We start from the raw sequence: 13,136 nt of genomic DNA on the forward strand, positions 1-13,136 counted from the left end.
ACTACACAAAAATAATACGTGGGATCTTGTGGCTCTTCCTCCAGGGAAAAAACCAATGGGTTGTAGATGGGTCTTCGTAGTTAAACAGAAGGCGGATGGTTCAGTGGACAGGTACAAGGCACGTTTGGTTGCAAAGGGGTTTACTCAGACTTATGGAGTTGACTATCAGGAGACCTTTGCACCAGTGGCAAAGCTCAACACTGTCAGGGTGTTATTATCTTGTCGCTCGCAAATCTTGGGTGGGGTCTTCAGCAGTTAGATGTCAAAAATGCCTTTCTCCATGGGGAGCTTGAGGAGGAGGTATATATGGACATTCCACCTGGTTTCTCTGATGACAGGACTAAGGGCAAGGTGTGTAAATTGAAGCGTGCCCTTTATGGCTTGAAGCAGTCACCCAGGGCCTGGTTTGGCAGATTTCATAAGGCTATGATTTCAGCAGGTTACACGCAGAGCAATGCTGATCACACTTTGTTTATCAGACGACTTAGTGACAAGGTTACTCTTCTCGTAGTCTATGTGGATGATATTGTGATCACTGGTAATGATGATGCTGCAATCAGGGATTTGAAAATTCTTCTTGGCCGTGAGTTTGAGGTCAAAGATCTTGGTCCCCTAAAATATTTTCTAGAGATAGAAGTTGCTCGATCTTCAAAGGGCATCTTTCTTTCTCAAAGAAAATATGTCCTTGATCTATTGACTGAGACAGGGCTACTTGGCTGTCATCCTTCAGATACTCCTATGGAAGCTACTACGAAACTTAGGGAGAAAGAGGGTGAGCCGATTGATAAGGGTGCCTATCAGCGGTTAGTAGGCAAACTAATCTACCTTTCCCACATACGCCCTGACATTGCAGTTGCTGTGAGTTTGGTGAGTCAGTTCATGCACGATCCATATTCCTCTCATATGGATGCGGTCCGTCGTATTTTGAGATACTTGAAGTCTGCCCCAGGAAAGGGAATTCTTCTATCTGCCAATGGTCACTTGAAGGTTGAAGCCTATACTGATGCCGATTGGGCAGGTTCTCCTGACAGGAAATCTATCTCTGGCTACTGTTCCTTTGTGGGTGGAAACCTTGTCACTTGGCGGAGCAAAAAGCAGAATGTTGTGGCAAGGTCTAGTGCTGAAGCCGAATTCCGCGCAATGGCACAAGGAATTTGTGAACTTCTGTGGCTTAGAGGGTTATTGCAGGATATTGGTGTTGCTGTCCATCTTCCAATGATGCTTTATTGTCACAATAAAGCGGCTATTAGTATTGCTCATAACCCTGTCCAGCATGATCGCACGAAACATGTGGAGGTTGACCGACATTTCATCAAGGAGAAGCTTGAAGCTGGCCTCATTTGTGTTCCCTTTGTGAAGTCTTCTGATCAGCTAGCTGATGTGTTCACTAAGGGATTGAGTAGCAAGCTATTTCATCCTATCTTAGTCAAGTTGGGCATGCATGATATATATGCTCCAACTTGAGGGGGAGTGTTAGTTATATTGGGCCAGAATACCGTGGGGTATTCTGGACTTTTTTCGTTTATTATTTGTTAGTTTCTTATGTGGTTTAATCCGACATTGCTTATGTAATTATTTTTACTATTTCATTATAGTTATAAATACAATGTGCTTGGGATAAACTAATCATCCAAGCATTAACCTAATTCAAATCTGTTTCTACACCCTTAGACCGTTAAACCTGGTTGCCAACATAAATAACATGAAAAGTGGTGGCTTGGAAAAAAGCAATACAATATGCAATATAAGTTTTCCAAATAAAATTAATAAATTCAAAATATTTGGAGGTGTTAAATTACAAGAACAATTATTCCATGCACCGCCCTGGGGGTGGGGAAGGTGGAGGGTGGCCAATACCAGCAACATCTTTCTTGTTATCATCCATAACACGATTGGAAAGCTCAGATGATTTTGAATGCCTCGTCCATTTAAAACTCTGTGATATCCCACTGCGAAGCATACTAGTGAATACAGCAAGTCTTTTTTTAGGGCTAAGATATGGTTGACCTGTTTCGGAGTCGACCAAACTAAGAAGTGTGTGTGAAACCTGCAAAAAGATTTCAAAATTTCACAAGTTTCTCTCCCAAATAAGACATATTCTGAAAATGAAAAATGCCACTCACCTGTACAACCAATTGATTACACCATAGAATAGCCTGGTGCTCCATTGACAGCCATACATTCTTCATGCTTGTACTACCTATCATGAAACCATGAGTTGGGGGCACAAGTCCATCAACAGATTCCAGCTTTGACCGAACCTGGGAAAAAGTTAACAACAGACACAGATTAAAGTTTCAATTTACATAAAAACACACAGGAAAAAGTAATATTACAGCGGTAATATAGTCAAGTAATAGAAAACGAAAGGAATACACTATTGGAACTCTGCTGATATCGTATACGCATGGTATTCTTGTTTTAGTATTTATGTTTAGTGTCTTTTCTTGTAATTATTTATTCTGTCCTGACTTGTAATCTCCAGAAATTCTATTACAAATATATCTTATGGCTCACGGTTCCCCTATCTAGCGAAACCATGAGCTTCTGGTTCTAATAAGTTTTCTCCCCTTTCTCGACTACTCTTCTCCTTCTTTCTTTCTTCTTCTTGCGCAAGAACTGTTGTTCTAGTGCATGACTTTGTTACATTTGTACCTTTCTTTTATTTTTCTTGTTTTAAACAAATCACCTATTAAAAGGAAAAGAAAAATCCAAAGCAACTTACAAAATCCTGTCTCTTAAATGATAAGACCCTTTTGGATGGGAAAAATAATTGTCAACTCACCCGGTCAACCATCTAGTGTCACCTGATTGGGCAGAATTTAGCATCTACTATAATAATTCATTAGTTGTATTACAAATGCATGTAAAGTCAACTTAGATTTTCAGTTTCCAGTCTCCATGACATTGATTCCTTGCCATTACCCCAGAAAATAATTTATGAATTCTATAACAAACTCTCACATTGAAACTACTATTTATTAATCACAATAGAGCAAGGAAAAAAGAAAAACCTGGTAATCTCGAATGCCACCAGAAATAGAAACAACAACGACATGAGAAAGTGCAGGTTCAGACACCCAATTGCCTGCATGTGTATGAACCCCGTATCCTTTTCTCCATTCCTCATTTACACTCGCAAAGTATTGACCCAAGGATGGCTGCAACGCCACAGGAGGTGACCTGGATGAAGTAGTTTAAGTTCATCAAAAACTAGATTGATAAATAAGTTGAGATCAGAGAGAATTGATGAAGATGGAATAAAGCTCACTGGTGTGGACTTGAAAGAGTCAAAACAGTTTCAACAGCTGACTTCCTCAAATGTGGATGCACAATTGCAGCTCTAGCAACAAAACCGCCCATGGAGTGACCAACTAATATCACACTTCTAGGCAACTTCGCAGTGGTTTCACCACCTTTAGATTGAGCAATGTGAGACTCCTTATACTGATCCAAAATCTACAAGAACATGCACACAGCAACCAATTCTGAATGATAAAGCAGAGTAACCAAAAAAAAACAGATGAAGAAACAACAGCAGCAGAAGAAGAATGTAGCAAAAAGGAAAATCCTTCAACAATCACATCAAGAGTCAATTTAGGGCACATAATTACAAATGTTAAAAGACATTATACTAACTAAATGTTAGGAATTGAATCATGCCCAATGGCCTCTTAACTCTTAAGTAATTAATGAACCCAACGAAGTGTTTTCCCAACTAAATAAGGTCAGCAACACGCATGTCGCTTTGGCTTTTAACTCTTTTCAGGGCTATGTTGTGAATGCTATTCATTTTTTCATTTACAAGGGAAATCAACATATCACAAACCCTATTTCTGGTCCAACATTTACTAGTTACTACAGATATTGCAACTGCAAATCTCCTCTGGTGAAATGACCACCAAGCCAAACCCATTCCCTTACATGTCATTCTAACAAACCCAAGAATTGAAAGGATCTAAAAGACCAACCAGAAGAAGCAAAATTAGGCATCAATTACAGACACCATGGTGAGAGCCAATGTCCCATAAAAATCCTAGTTATTAGAATCACCTAGCATTTATGAGTAGTAAGAGGCCATGGAGCAACCAGAATGAAAGAATTTCCTTTCAAACTAGAATGAGAATCAACCTGCAAAATGAATGTGATTTGAAATGGATTTGGAGCTGGGAGAAGGTACTATGCAATTAATATGACTAGCCAAGGCCCAGCTAGAGGGCATTGTAAGTTCACATAGCCAACCATAAATAGCTGAGGGATGATGATGATGATTACTAATAATAATATAGGTCAATCAAAATCAAAACAGAAAGTTGCAATGGAAAACCACCACAGAATAGGATCTTCTGGAGGCAAACCAGTTCGGATACACAAGAAAGAAATTTTGAGATGCAAAATATATCCACAATAATCCTCGTTTACCCCTCTTCTAGGAAAGTTCTCTGCAATTTTAGGTGCTGGTTGATTTCCGATCAAGCCTTTAATTAGCAACAAATATGGCTTTGAACAGAGCTGAATTGAAATAGGTTTGTGTAGCCGATCCCAGTTAGTTGGGATAAGGTTTGTTTGAGTTGAATTGATTTACAATCAGTTTGATTGACCATGTACATAGTCTCTCCCTCAAGAATCAAGATAGCCAACTAGTACTCGGCTTTGGAACACTGAGCCCACCACTACTCTTCTGGTCCCCATATGGTCCCAGTTATGTAATAGGCAGGTTTTTCCATTTTGGTTTAAGACCAAAAATTTGTCATGTGTCGAGAAGGGCAAATTAGGTGCTAGTAGGGTAGTTCAGAGATGACATCTCTCTCTCTCTCTCTCTCCCCCCCCCCCTCTTCTTGTGTCTTCAGATTTCAGGTTTTTACAATGAATGGAAGCAACACCTTCCTCTTTCACTTATTCAATCAAGGAACAATATATACCCTCTAAATTAGCCCTAAAATTAATGTCTAGTTGAACCAAACTAATTATATTGGGACAGTACCATAACAAAATCTACAGCTACAGATACATAAAAGGAACACTAATAATTGCACTGTGAAATCAAAAAAGTATAAAACGAAAGACCAACAACTAACAGCTAAACGCACAAGCCACTAAAACTGACAGAGGCCACTTTAGATAAAGACACTATGTTGCCTGGTTATGGGCAAAAAAAACACTTAGATTCTGGACCTTGTGATGAGGGAGCACCAAAACCACTTTTCACTCAAGTAAATGGGAGAGCATCATAGAGGAATTTTTGGAGCTTATTGCAATAATTTTGGTTGCACTGGATGAATGCAATTAGTAGTCATTTCAGGTCTTTTGTACAAGGTATCCTTATTTTGTATAAGAGTCTGGTTAAGAGCCTTTAGGTTTGTCTAATTATAGGTGTTAAGGGTATTTAAGTTTGTTTAGGGTTATAGTAAAGCAGGGATATGGTTACAATTAATAATTCTAGACAGGGTCATTTTGTAATTTTGGCCTTGGAAGAAGTTTCTAATACCTTATGGATAAGTCAGGTTACTTTAATCCATAAGTAAGTAGTTACTTATAAAACAAGAAACTAATAATTTAGGGCATAAGGAACTAATATTATCAAAACTCTCGTAATGCTTATCTTTTAACATAGATTGGAATGAAAAAGTGTCGAGTTTAGTAAGATTAGAGAAGTTCATATGAGCCCATAGGGAACTGGTCCGATTTCTTTAATGCTTTCTAAAAGGTACTGTTCACATCACCAGAACAGTACACCACTCTTTTCGGATTTTCTCTTCCGTCTCTGATTTCTTTCTTGTTATCTCTGTTCTGTACTATTTTTTCTTCTTCTCAATCAAATTCTGTTTCTTTTCCCTTCAAGCCCTGTACCTCTTCACTTCTACAAGTTCTGGTTCACAGGAACACATGTTTAACAAAGCAGGCACAGATCTAATTATAAACATCCGAAGCTGATTTAAATTCTGCTTCAGTTCTAATTCTATTCCTGCTCTTAATTTCTAATGTCTGCCCTTTTTTTTCTTATCTAATTCCAATTTTGAATTGCAAATCAGAATTCTTCCCTTAATTCTCCATAGTTTCTCTCTTGATTGTCAACCGTTTGATAATATTTTCTCTAGGGTCAGCCCACCATAAATGTAGGATTTGGATCTTTCAATCCATCATACATCACTTTGATGGGTCCAAGTAGGGGAGAGAAATCTAGAAAGCCATCCAGAATTAATCACCTCACATTATCCTTGAAAATAAATTTTTTTTAAAATCCAAAAATATCACAATCAAGAGGCACAAAGACGAAAATTAATGCTAGAGTACCAGGCCTTCAAATTTCCTCCCTCATCTCTATGGAGTTATAGTGCTGGATCTCATTTTAGAGGGGACTGAAAGGAAAATTTTCTTTCCAAGGCGGTTTTTTTAACAAAACAAACAAAGACTTGTGAGCTGAATCCATGTCATATTTAAGATACTTCAAGCTACAAAAAAGAATTATTTGAAAAGCAATATTTGATTCTACACAGAAGAGCTGAAGTAGTATAAAATGTGATACCCTGTGAATAGCATGGACAACATATTCTGTATGTTCTTCAATTATCCGACCATCCATTGCAGAATGTTCTTCTTCAAGGTCGACAGCAAACCAATCCAACATCCGTGAATACTGGTTGGGTAATGAAAGTCCATTAACATCCATATTATCTACTCCCTCATCAGGCAAAGGAGATGCTTCCTTGTAAAACATACGCTCGAGTGGACCTCCTTGATAAGCCCTATCAGATTCTGCTGCCAAGGAGCGTACCTGGAAGAAGAACAAAAGTTGAAAGAACTAATATAAAAATTCCAACAATAAAGTGCCAACAATAAAGTGAATCCATTTTCGAACCAAGTGGCACTAAAGTGACAAATGTCTAAAGGCCACAATCTATGTCTGAATAATCACTGGCACACAATTTCAAATCTTGTGCTCATCTACACAAAGTGGAAATATGGATATCTAAGAAGTGGTGTGGAGAAGGTTGTGACTTCTGAGTGAGAAGTCTTCAGCACTCCTAAGTGAACCTAAACACACAGACAGACACATACAAACACATAAAAAAATGTGACTAGTATCCAGATGAAAAAATTTTAATTCAGTTTATTTCAGTTCATGTAACCTTTCCCTTTCTCCATAACAAGTAGTATCAGGTTATATTGACTTCTTTTACAGTTCCTCTTTATTAAATTGACTATATATATTAAAAAGAAAAACAAGAATGTGGAAATCAACCAGATTCCTAGCAATGCAATTCAATGGAAGATCTCACAATGTCAAATTTAATTACAAAAGAAATTGGAAGTAGCAGCATTATCTAATGAATACAAGAGCAATAATTTGGAGATGCAATAAATCATTTCACCTCATGAATAGAGGAGAGAATTTATCCCTTCATTGGAGTGAAAATTTTAGGCCAATGGAGAGAGAGAGAGAGAGAGAGAGAGAAACTTGAATTTTAAGGGGCTTTTTTATGATTGATTAGTAACTTCTGAAAATGTTGACAGTAGACCCAGAGAAACACCTTTTGTTTTGAAATAAGATATTGATCCAACAATTCAAACTTCAAAGTAACAAGGGGCATTAATGTCAACTACTTCAATAGAAGCTTCAGTTATTAATATTGGCATTGAAAAGTTTTCCGGTCAATCCTTTCCCTCACTCTTTTCTTTTCCCCATTCTGTACACTATTAACAAAGACAATCATATTGACTATCTGGATTTTAATGATGGAGAAAAATCATATTCCACCTAAGCCAGAAAGAAGTTAGGTTGAACTTTCAAGTCAGTCTTGTCAACCAAGCCGGAGGATTTTGAAAAAATCATTGGAGTTACTTTCTGAGTTTCATGCATTTCTACATTTGGCCTTTTCTTCCTCCAGGGTATTCCTCATCCCCAATTCTGCACTCTCCAGTTTCACATAGTTTAATGCTGATGGGATGGAATCCCATACCAAAACAAAATAGATGCATTGGACTGAATAATTGGCACACTATTGGACAATGGGACACTTCAGCATCTCAAAATGGTGTGACATAAGAAAAAAATCATAAATCTTAGCTTTTTTTATCCATAAATTCAATTTTCTGTAATTTTCAGTTTTCGCATATTATATTAATACAAGTATCCATCACAAATCAAAAGAAAATGCATGCAATATGGCGAAGTCCCAATTGCAATTGAGCTACACCAAGGATCAGCTCTAAGCCCCTATTTGTTTGCACTCATCATGCATGATTTAACCAGACATATTCAAGATGAAGTCCCTTAGTGTATGCTATTCACTGATGATATTGTTTTGATAGATGAGACAGTGGAAGGGATAAATGCAAAGCTGGAATTATGGAAATCAAATTTGGAATTAGGAGGTTTTAAGCTAAGCAGAACAAAGACAGAATATATGATGTGTAACTTCAGTCAAACCAGAAGAGATGATGAAGTGATGAAACTTGAGGAGCGAGAGCTACCACAAAGTGAATGCTTTAAATACCTAGGGTCAACCTTTAACAAAGAAGGTGATATAGAAGATGATGTTTCCCACAAAATTAAAGTAGGATGGTTGAAATGGAGAGGAGCATTAGGAGTTTTATGTGACAAACGCATGCCTATTAAGCTTAAGGGGAAATTCTACAGGACAGTAATCAGATCAGCGATGACTTATGGTGCGGAATGTTGGGCAGTTAAAAAGAGTAATATAGATAAGATGAGTGTAGCGGAGATGAGGATGTTGAGGAGGATGTGCGGTAAGACCAAGAGAGATAGAGTAAGGAATGTTTATATTAGAACCGAATTGGGAGTTGCACCAATCCAAGACAAGCTTCGTAAGAGCCGCTAAAAGAGGTAGGGGCAGACCTAAAATGACTATTGGAGAAGTGGTAAAAAAGGATATGCATATGGTAGGGCTCGTATGACCACGGATAGAGTTGTTTGGAGGTCAAGGACCCGTGCAGCCGACCCCTCGTAGGGGGATGTTCCTGGGATGCTGCTTTGACTAATGCTTAGACTTTTTCCTTTAGTAATTTTATTTTATTTTATTTACACCTTTTTTTTTTCTTTACTTCCTTCTACGGCTTTTCTATCTTTTATTGTCATGGCCCTTTCGGATCCATGTAGGGATTGTAGCAGACCCCATTTAGTTGGGATAAAGTTATGGTTGTTGTTATGGTGAATCACCAATGTGGTCTAATGGTAAACGAGGAACTTCAGCATGCCAAAGTGGTTCAGCATGACTTCAATAAAAATAAATTCATTGAATCCTATATTTTCTTTTACTTAGTGGGCAAGCCTTGGCACAACAGTTAAGTTGCCCTATACAACATGTTGGTTGTGGGTTAAAAACTTGGAAACAGCCTCTCCTGCGAAGCAGGGAGCAAGGCTGCATACATTTGCCCCTCCCAGACCCTGCAGTAGCAGGAGCGTCATGCACTGGGTAGCTCATTTTATCAACTTGACCCACGAAAAATGGGAAGACAAAAACCACTGTTACAACATGGGTTCAAAGCATATCATTTACTTCTTCTTCTTTTTTTTCTTTTTTTTTTTGGGGGGGGGGGGGGTATTGGCGGAGGGGTGGAAGAAAAGAAAATGGTTCAAAAATTATAAAAGATTGAACTTGATGTCAAAGTCTTCCTATGAAAACGGTGTGTTCACAATGGTCAATTGACAAGCTAAACAAACATGCTCAATTCAATGATCAAGATGGTGACTACAGCTATCCTAGTAATGTATAGAAGTTTTGAGCTGTTGTTTAGAAACAAATTGTCTTTAGAGGTATATAAAATACTGGTATATAAAGGAGGCTATTTTTAAAGAGAGATTGAATGCACAAAGTTCTCTAGGGTTTGTTGCTTGCTTCTTGGCATCGTACCTATTTTTTATTCTCATGGTCCTTTTAAGACTCGCACATTTTCAGTTCATCCTGTGAATGTGCCCTCATTTCAGTTTTTGCCTTTCACTTTGGACTGCATATCTTTACAACTTGCAACTTGTAAATTCTAATTTAAGCAGTAGCATATCTAGACATAATATCTTCTGATTTAGGTTTGACATTCTGAAACGAGGGAAGAAATGATTAAGAAGCAAATGTTATAATCATTATTTCTAAGTGTATGTATTAAAGTATGCAGCATCAAATTCTCAGTTTTAAGTGTCTGTGTGCCATTTGAGAAAGTTCACGTTGAAAGGAAAAAGGTTCATTATATTCTAATGTCAACAAGATGATTAAAAATTGAATAGAAAAATCTAGGTAGCAAGAGAATGCCACCACGCATGAAAACCCAAATAACGGGACTAATAGAGAAGGACCTTGCCTGTTTGTAGCTTCCACCATTTCCTGGAATAAAAAGAACAGGAACGCCATTAAGCTTCTGGAGATGCTCCTTAAAATCAATCTTTTTCCATCCTTCGTGATACAAGAACAATCCATATTTTGCGGAAGAAACGTTTGCAGGAGTAGAAATAGGAATGTATGTAGGATACATGTAAGTCATGTTACAACCATTTGGAACGGGTTTCAACAAACCGTATAGAGCAGCAAGACCAATCCATGCCGCTGTAATAATCAGAACTGCTATTCTGCTTTTGGCTCTGAAACCCTGCATTGTCAAAATCGAACTCTATGCCAAGCCAAGTCACTAAGCAACACAAACTCCAAGCCGAGTGAACAGGCACTCAAATTGCAATCAAGCAGCCTACTGCTTAATATGATTCAGCTTCCGGCTATACCGCAAGTCTATAAACCTACTACAACAACAGAAATCTCACTTGGAAGACCTTGAACAGTCAAATACACAATCCGAATATGAAGTTTGAACTCGAAGAAATCACCCTAACCAGCTCAGTGCGTATTGGCGAGATTCTAGGAACACGTTAAGCAAATGAGCAAGATCTTCCTTAGTGTAATTAATGTACAGCGCCGTGCACAGCGATCTTCAGCCAAAAATCTAAAGATCCAAGCAAAATCTCTTCAATTCCAACTCTTTCTAAGCCAGGAAAAGGGAGTGGGAAACAGTTTCAGATCGATCGACAGACTCAAAAATCCTAATCCGCCTCATTTACATTACGGACTGCAATCTGAAGGCCGAACCGTACTATTGCAAGTTCCATCAGCGACGAGTTTCATATTCTGTCAGATCGAACAGCGTGATCTATGCAGTTATAAGAAACTTTCTATGTTGACCTTATGAGAATAAAAATCTTGTTAAAAGGGATTCCTATGGTGAAACCGATCGATCTCGAGCTCGTTCTGAGAGGAAACAAGTGTTTCCCCAACTATTTGTTTTGAATTCACTGTTGAAGGTCGTATCTGAGAGCAAAACCGATCTATAAAATGCCTAATGGAGAACATTAAAGTTCCTTTCTCACCCGAAAATAGTAGATATAGTACTCCGCTAAGACAGATCTGCTTTTGGTTTTGAAACACAGAGAAGAGCATGTGACGATCAATCAATCAAGAAAGTAGCAATGCTTATTATATCGAACCATTGGTTTACGATGGCCCACTTTCATATTAGGCCTGTGTGAAGAACTTATTTGCTTTCTCAAATTTTAGGAAGGGGTTTGCTAACAGGCTGCGTGGGCTGCATCAAAAGGTGAACCAATGGGAGGACGTGCGAGAGCATCTAACGGTTGGATTATGGACTATTTTGTATTGAAGGGTTTATTCTCATTACATAGATTGTATCGGTGGCATGACTCAGCCACACCGTTTTCTCCTAACATCTTCAAGGTTGTTTGTTACAATAGACGAGTTCGTAACGCATCAATATATATAAGTGATTTCAGTTGGTGGCCATTTATTTTGTTATGGAAAAAGAGAAAATATATATTAAAACGATGGCAAATTTTAACATTGTTCATAGATACATGGTAATTTATTCAGATTAGTTTGATGAGCCATCGATTACAGCCAAGTTAGTAAAAATTATTCAGCATAGGCCGAAAATTAATGTCTTTGGACCTATCCAAAATCTGTAAAAAATAGGTTAGGACTTCAAAAAACCACAGAGACTGAGAGGGAGTTGGAAGAAGTCCAGGCAGCGCCTTGTTGGAACACCAAACTTCTTTCAACTCCAAACCTCTCTTACCATTGGTGAAGGATAAATCTGTATCTCATTTCATTGCTACTTATTAGTTATTACAACAATATCAAGTTTTCCTTCACCCGTGATGAAGAGAGAAATTCTTAACCCACAAGATACTTGGACCTCCATATATAGGGGGAACTAATGATGACATTTCACTATTCTATGGATTCAATCATAGCATCAAATCACCTTGGATGAAGAGATTATTTCTTAAAATTGGGTAGCGGAGAACTTTGTCCTTATAAATATGTGGTGAAAATAGAGAAAGTGATTTATAAATAACATAGGTGGGGACATGGAGATCTCAACCAAGTAATCCATTGGATAAGGATTACAAGCAACGTTTTAATTCACGATATCAGATCGAGTATCGACGAGTTCCAAAGCCGAAATCAATACTATGCCATACCAAACGTTTTCGCCCCCAAAGATACAAATAACAATATTGATTTTGATCATTTTACCCTCTAGCCATATTGTATCACCAATTCGTTATTGACAAAGTTTCGATAATGGTGTTCGCCTCTACCAATATGGATTTGTCAATACAGCCATTTGATACCGATTCCTAAAACCTTGATTACAAGAACATGCACATCAACAAATGAAGGACAGTTGGAGTTGAGTTTGGACTTTGAATCTAGTAGTACTAAACTTGATGGCAAAGTGCCCATGGTTTTTTTTCTTTTTTTGTTAAAAGGGAGCTTATATTAATAGTGGTTTAGTAAAGAGATTACAATCTAAAATACCTCTTCCCAGTGGCATCATTCCGAATTAGTTCAGAAAGGCTCTATAAACAAGAATGGAATTCCTGAGAAAAGTATGTAAACCTTGCCAGGAAGTCAACACAACTGTTGATTTCCCTCACATGGTGTATGAAGGTGCAGCTACGAAAGGAGTCTCACTATTGGGTTTTGGGCTTCATTAATGTATTTTATCTTTATTGGGCCCATAAGGTAAATAGTGATAATTCACTATAGGTTTAAGTCAGGGGTATATCTGACCTTATACATTGTGAGAGTGTGGTTAGGATCAAGGAGAAT

The 13,136-nt window shown here is 37.9% G+C and overlaps 1 protein-coding gene across 2 annotated transcripts in view; it reads right to left on the reverse strand.

Moving 5' to 3' along the window:
* The window catches only part of LOC122642133, a 41,178-nt gene extending 29,752 nt beyond the window's left edge, over positions 1-11,426 (reverse strand). The window contains exons 1-6 of one of the 2 annotated variants that reach the window (XM_043835553.1): positions 10,318-11,426; positions 6,527-6,775; positions 3,272-3,459; positions 3,015-3,183; positions 2,124-2,261; positions 1,858-2,047 (exon numbers count right to left, since the gene is read on the reverse strand). In XM_043835553.1, coding sequence (XP_043691488.1) covers positions 1,858-2,047; positions 2,124-2,261; positions 3,015-3,183; positions 3,272-3,459; positions 6,527-6,775; positions 10,318-10,608 — 1,225 coding nt within the window. In that variant the 5' untranslated portion in view covers positions 10,609-11,426. The remainder of the gene's footprint in view (positions 1-1,857; positions 2,048-2,123; positions 2,262-3,014; positions 3,184-3,271; positions 3,460-6,526; positions 6,776-10,317) is intronic. The other variant, XM_043835552.1, reaches the window with a different exon arrangement.
* Between the last annotated feature and the right edge of the window lie 1,710 nt (positions 11,427-13,136).

Source organism: Telopea speciosissima, chromosome 10, assembly GCF_018873765.1.
Source record: "Telopea speciosissima isolate NSW1024214 ecotype Mountain lineage chromosome 10, Tspe_v1, whole genome shotgun sequence".
Lineage (NCBI taxonomy): Eukaryota > Viridiplantae > Streptophyta > Magnoliopsida > Proteales > Proteaceae > Telopea > Telopea speciosissima.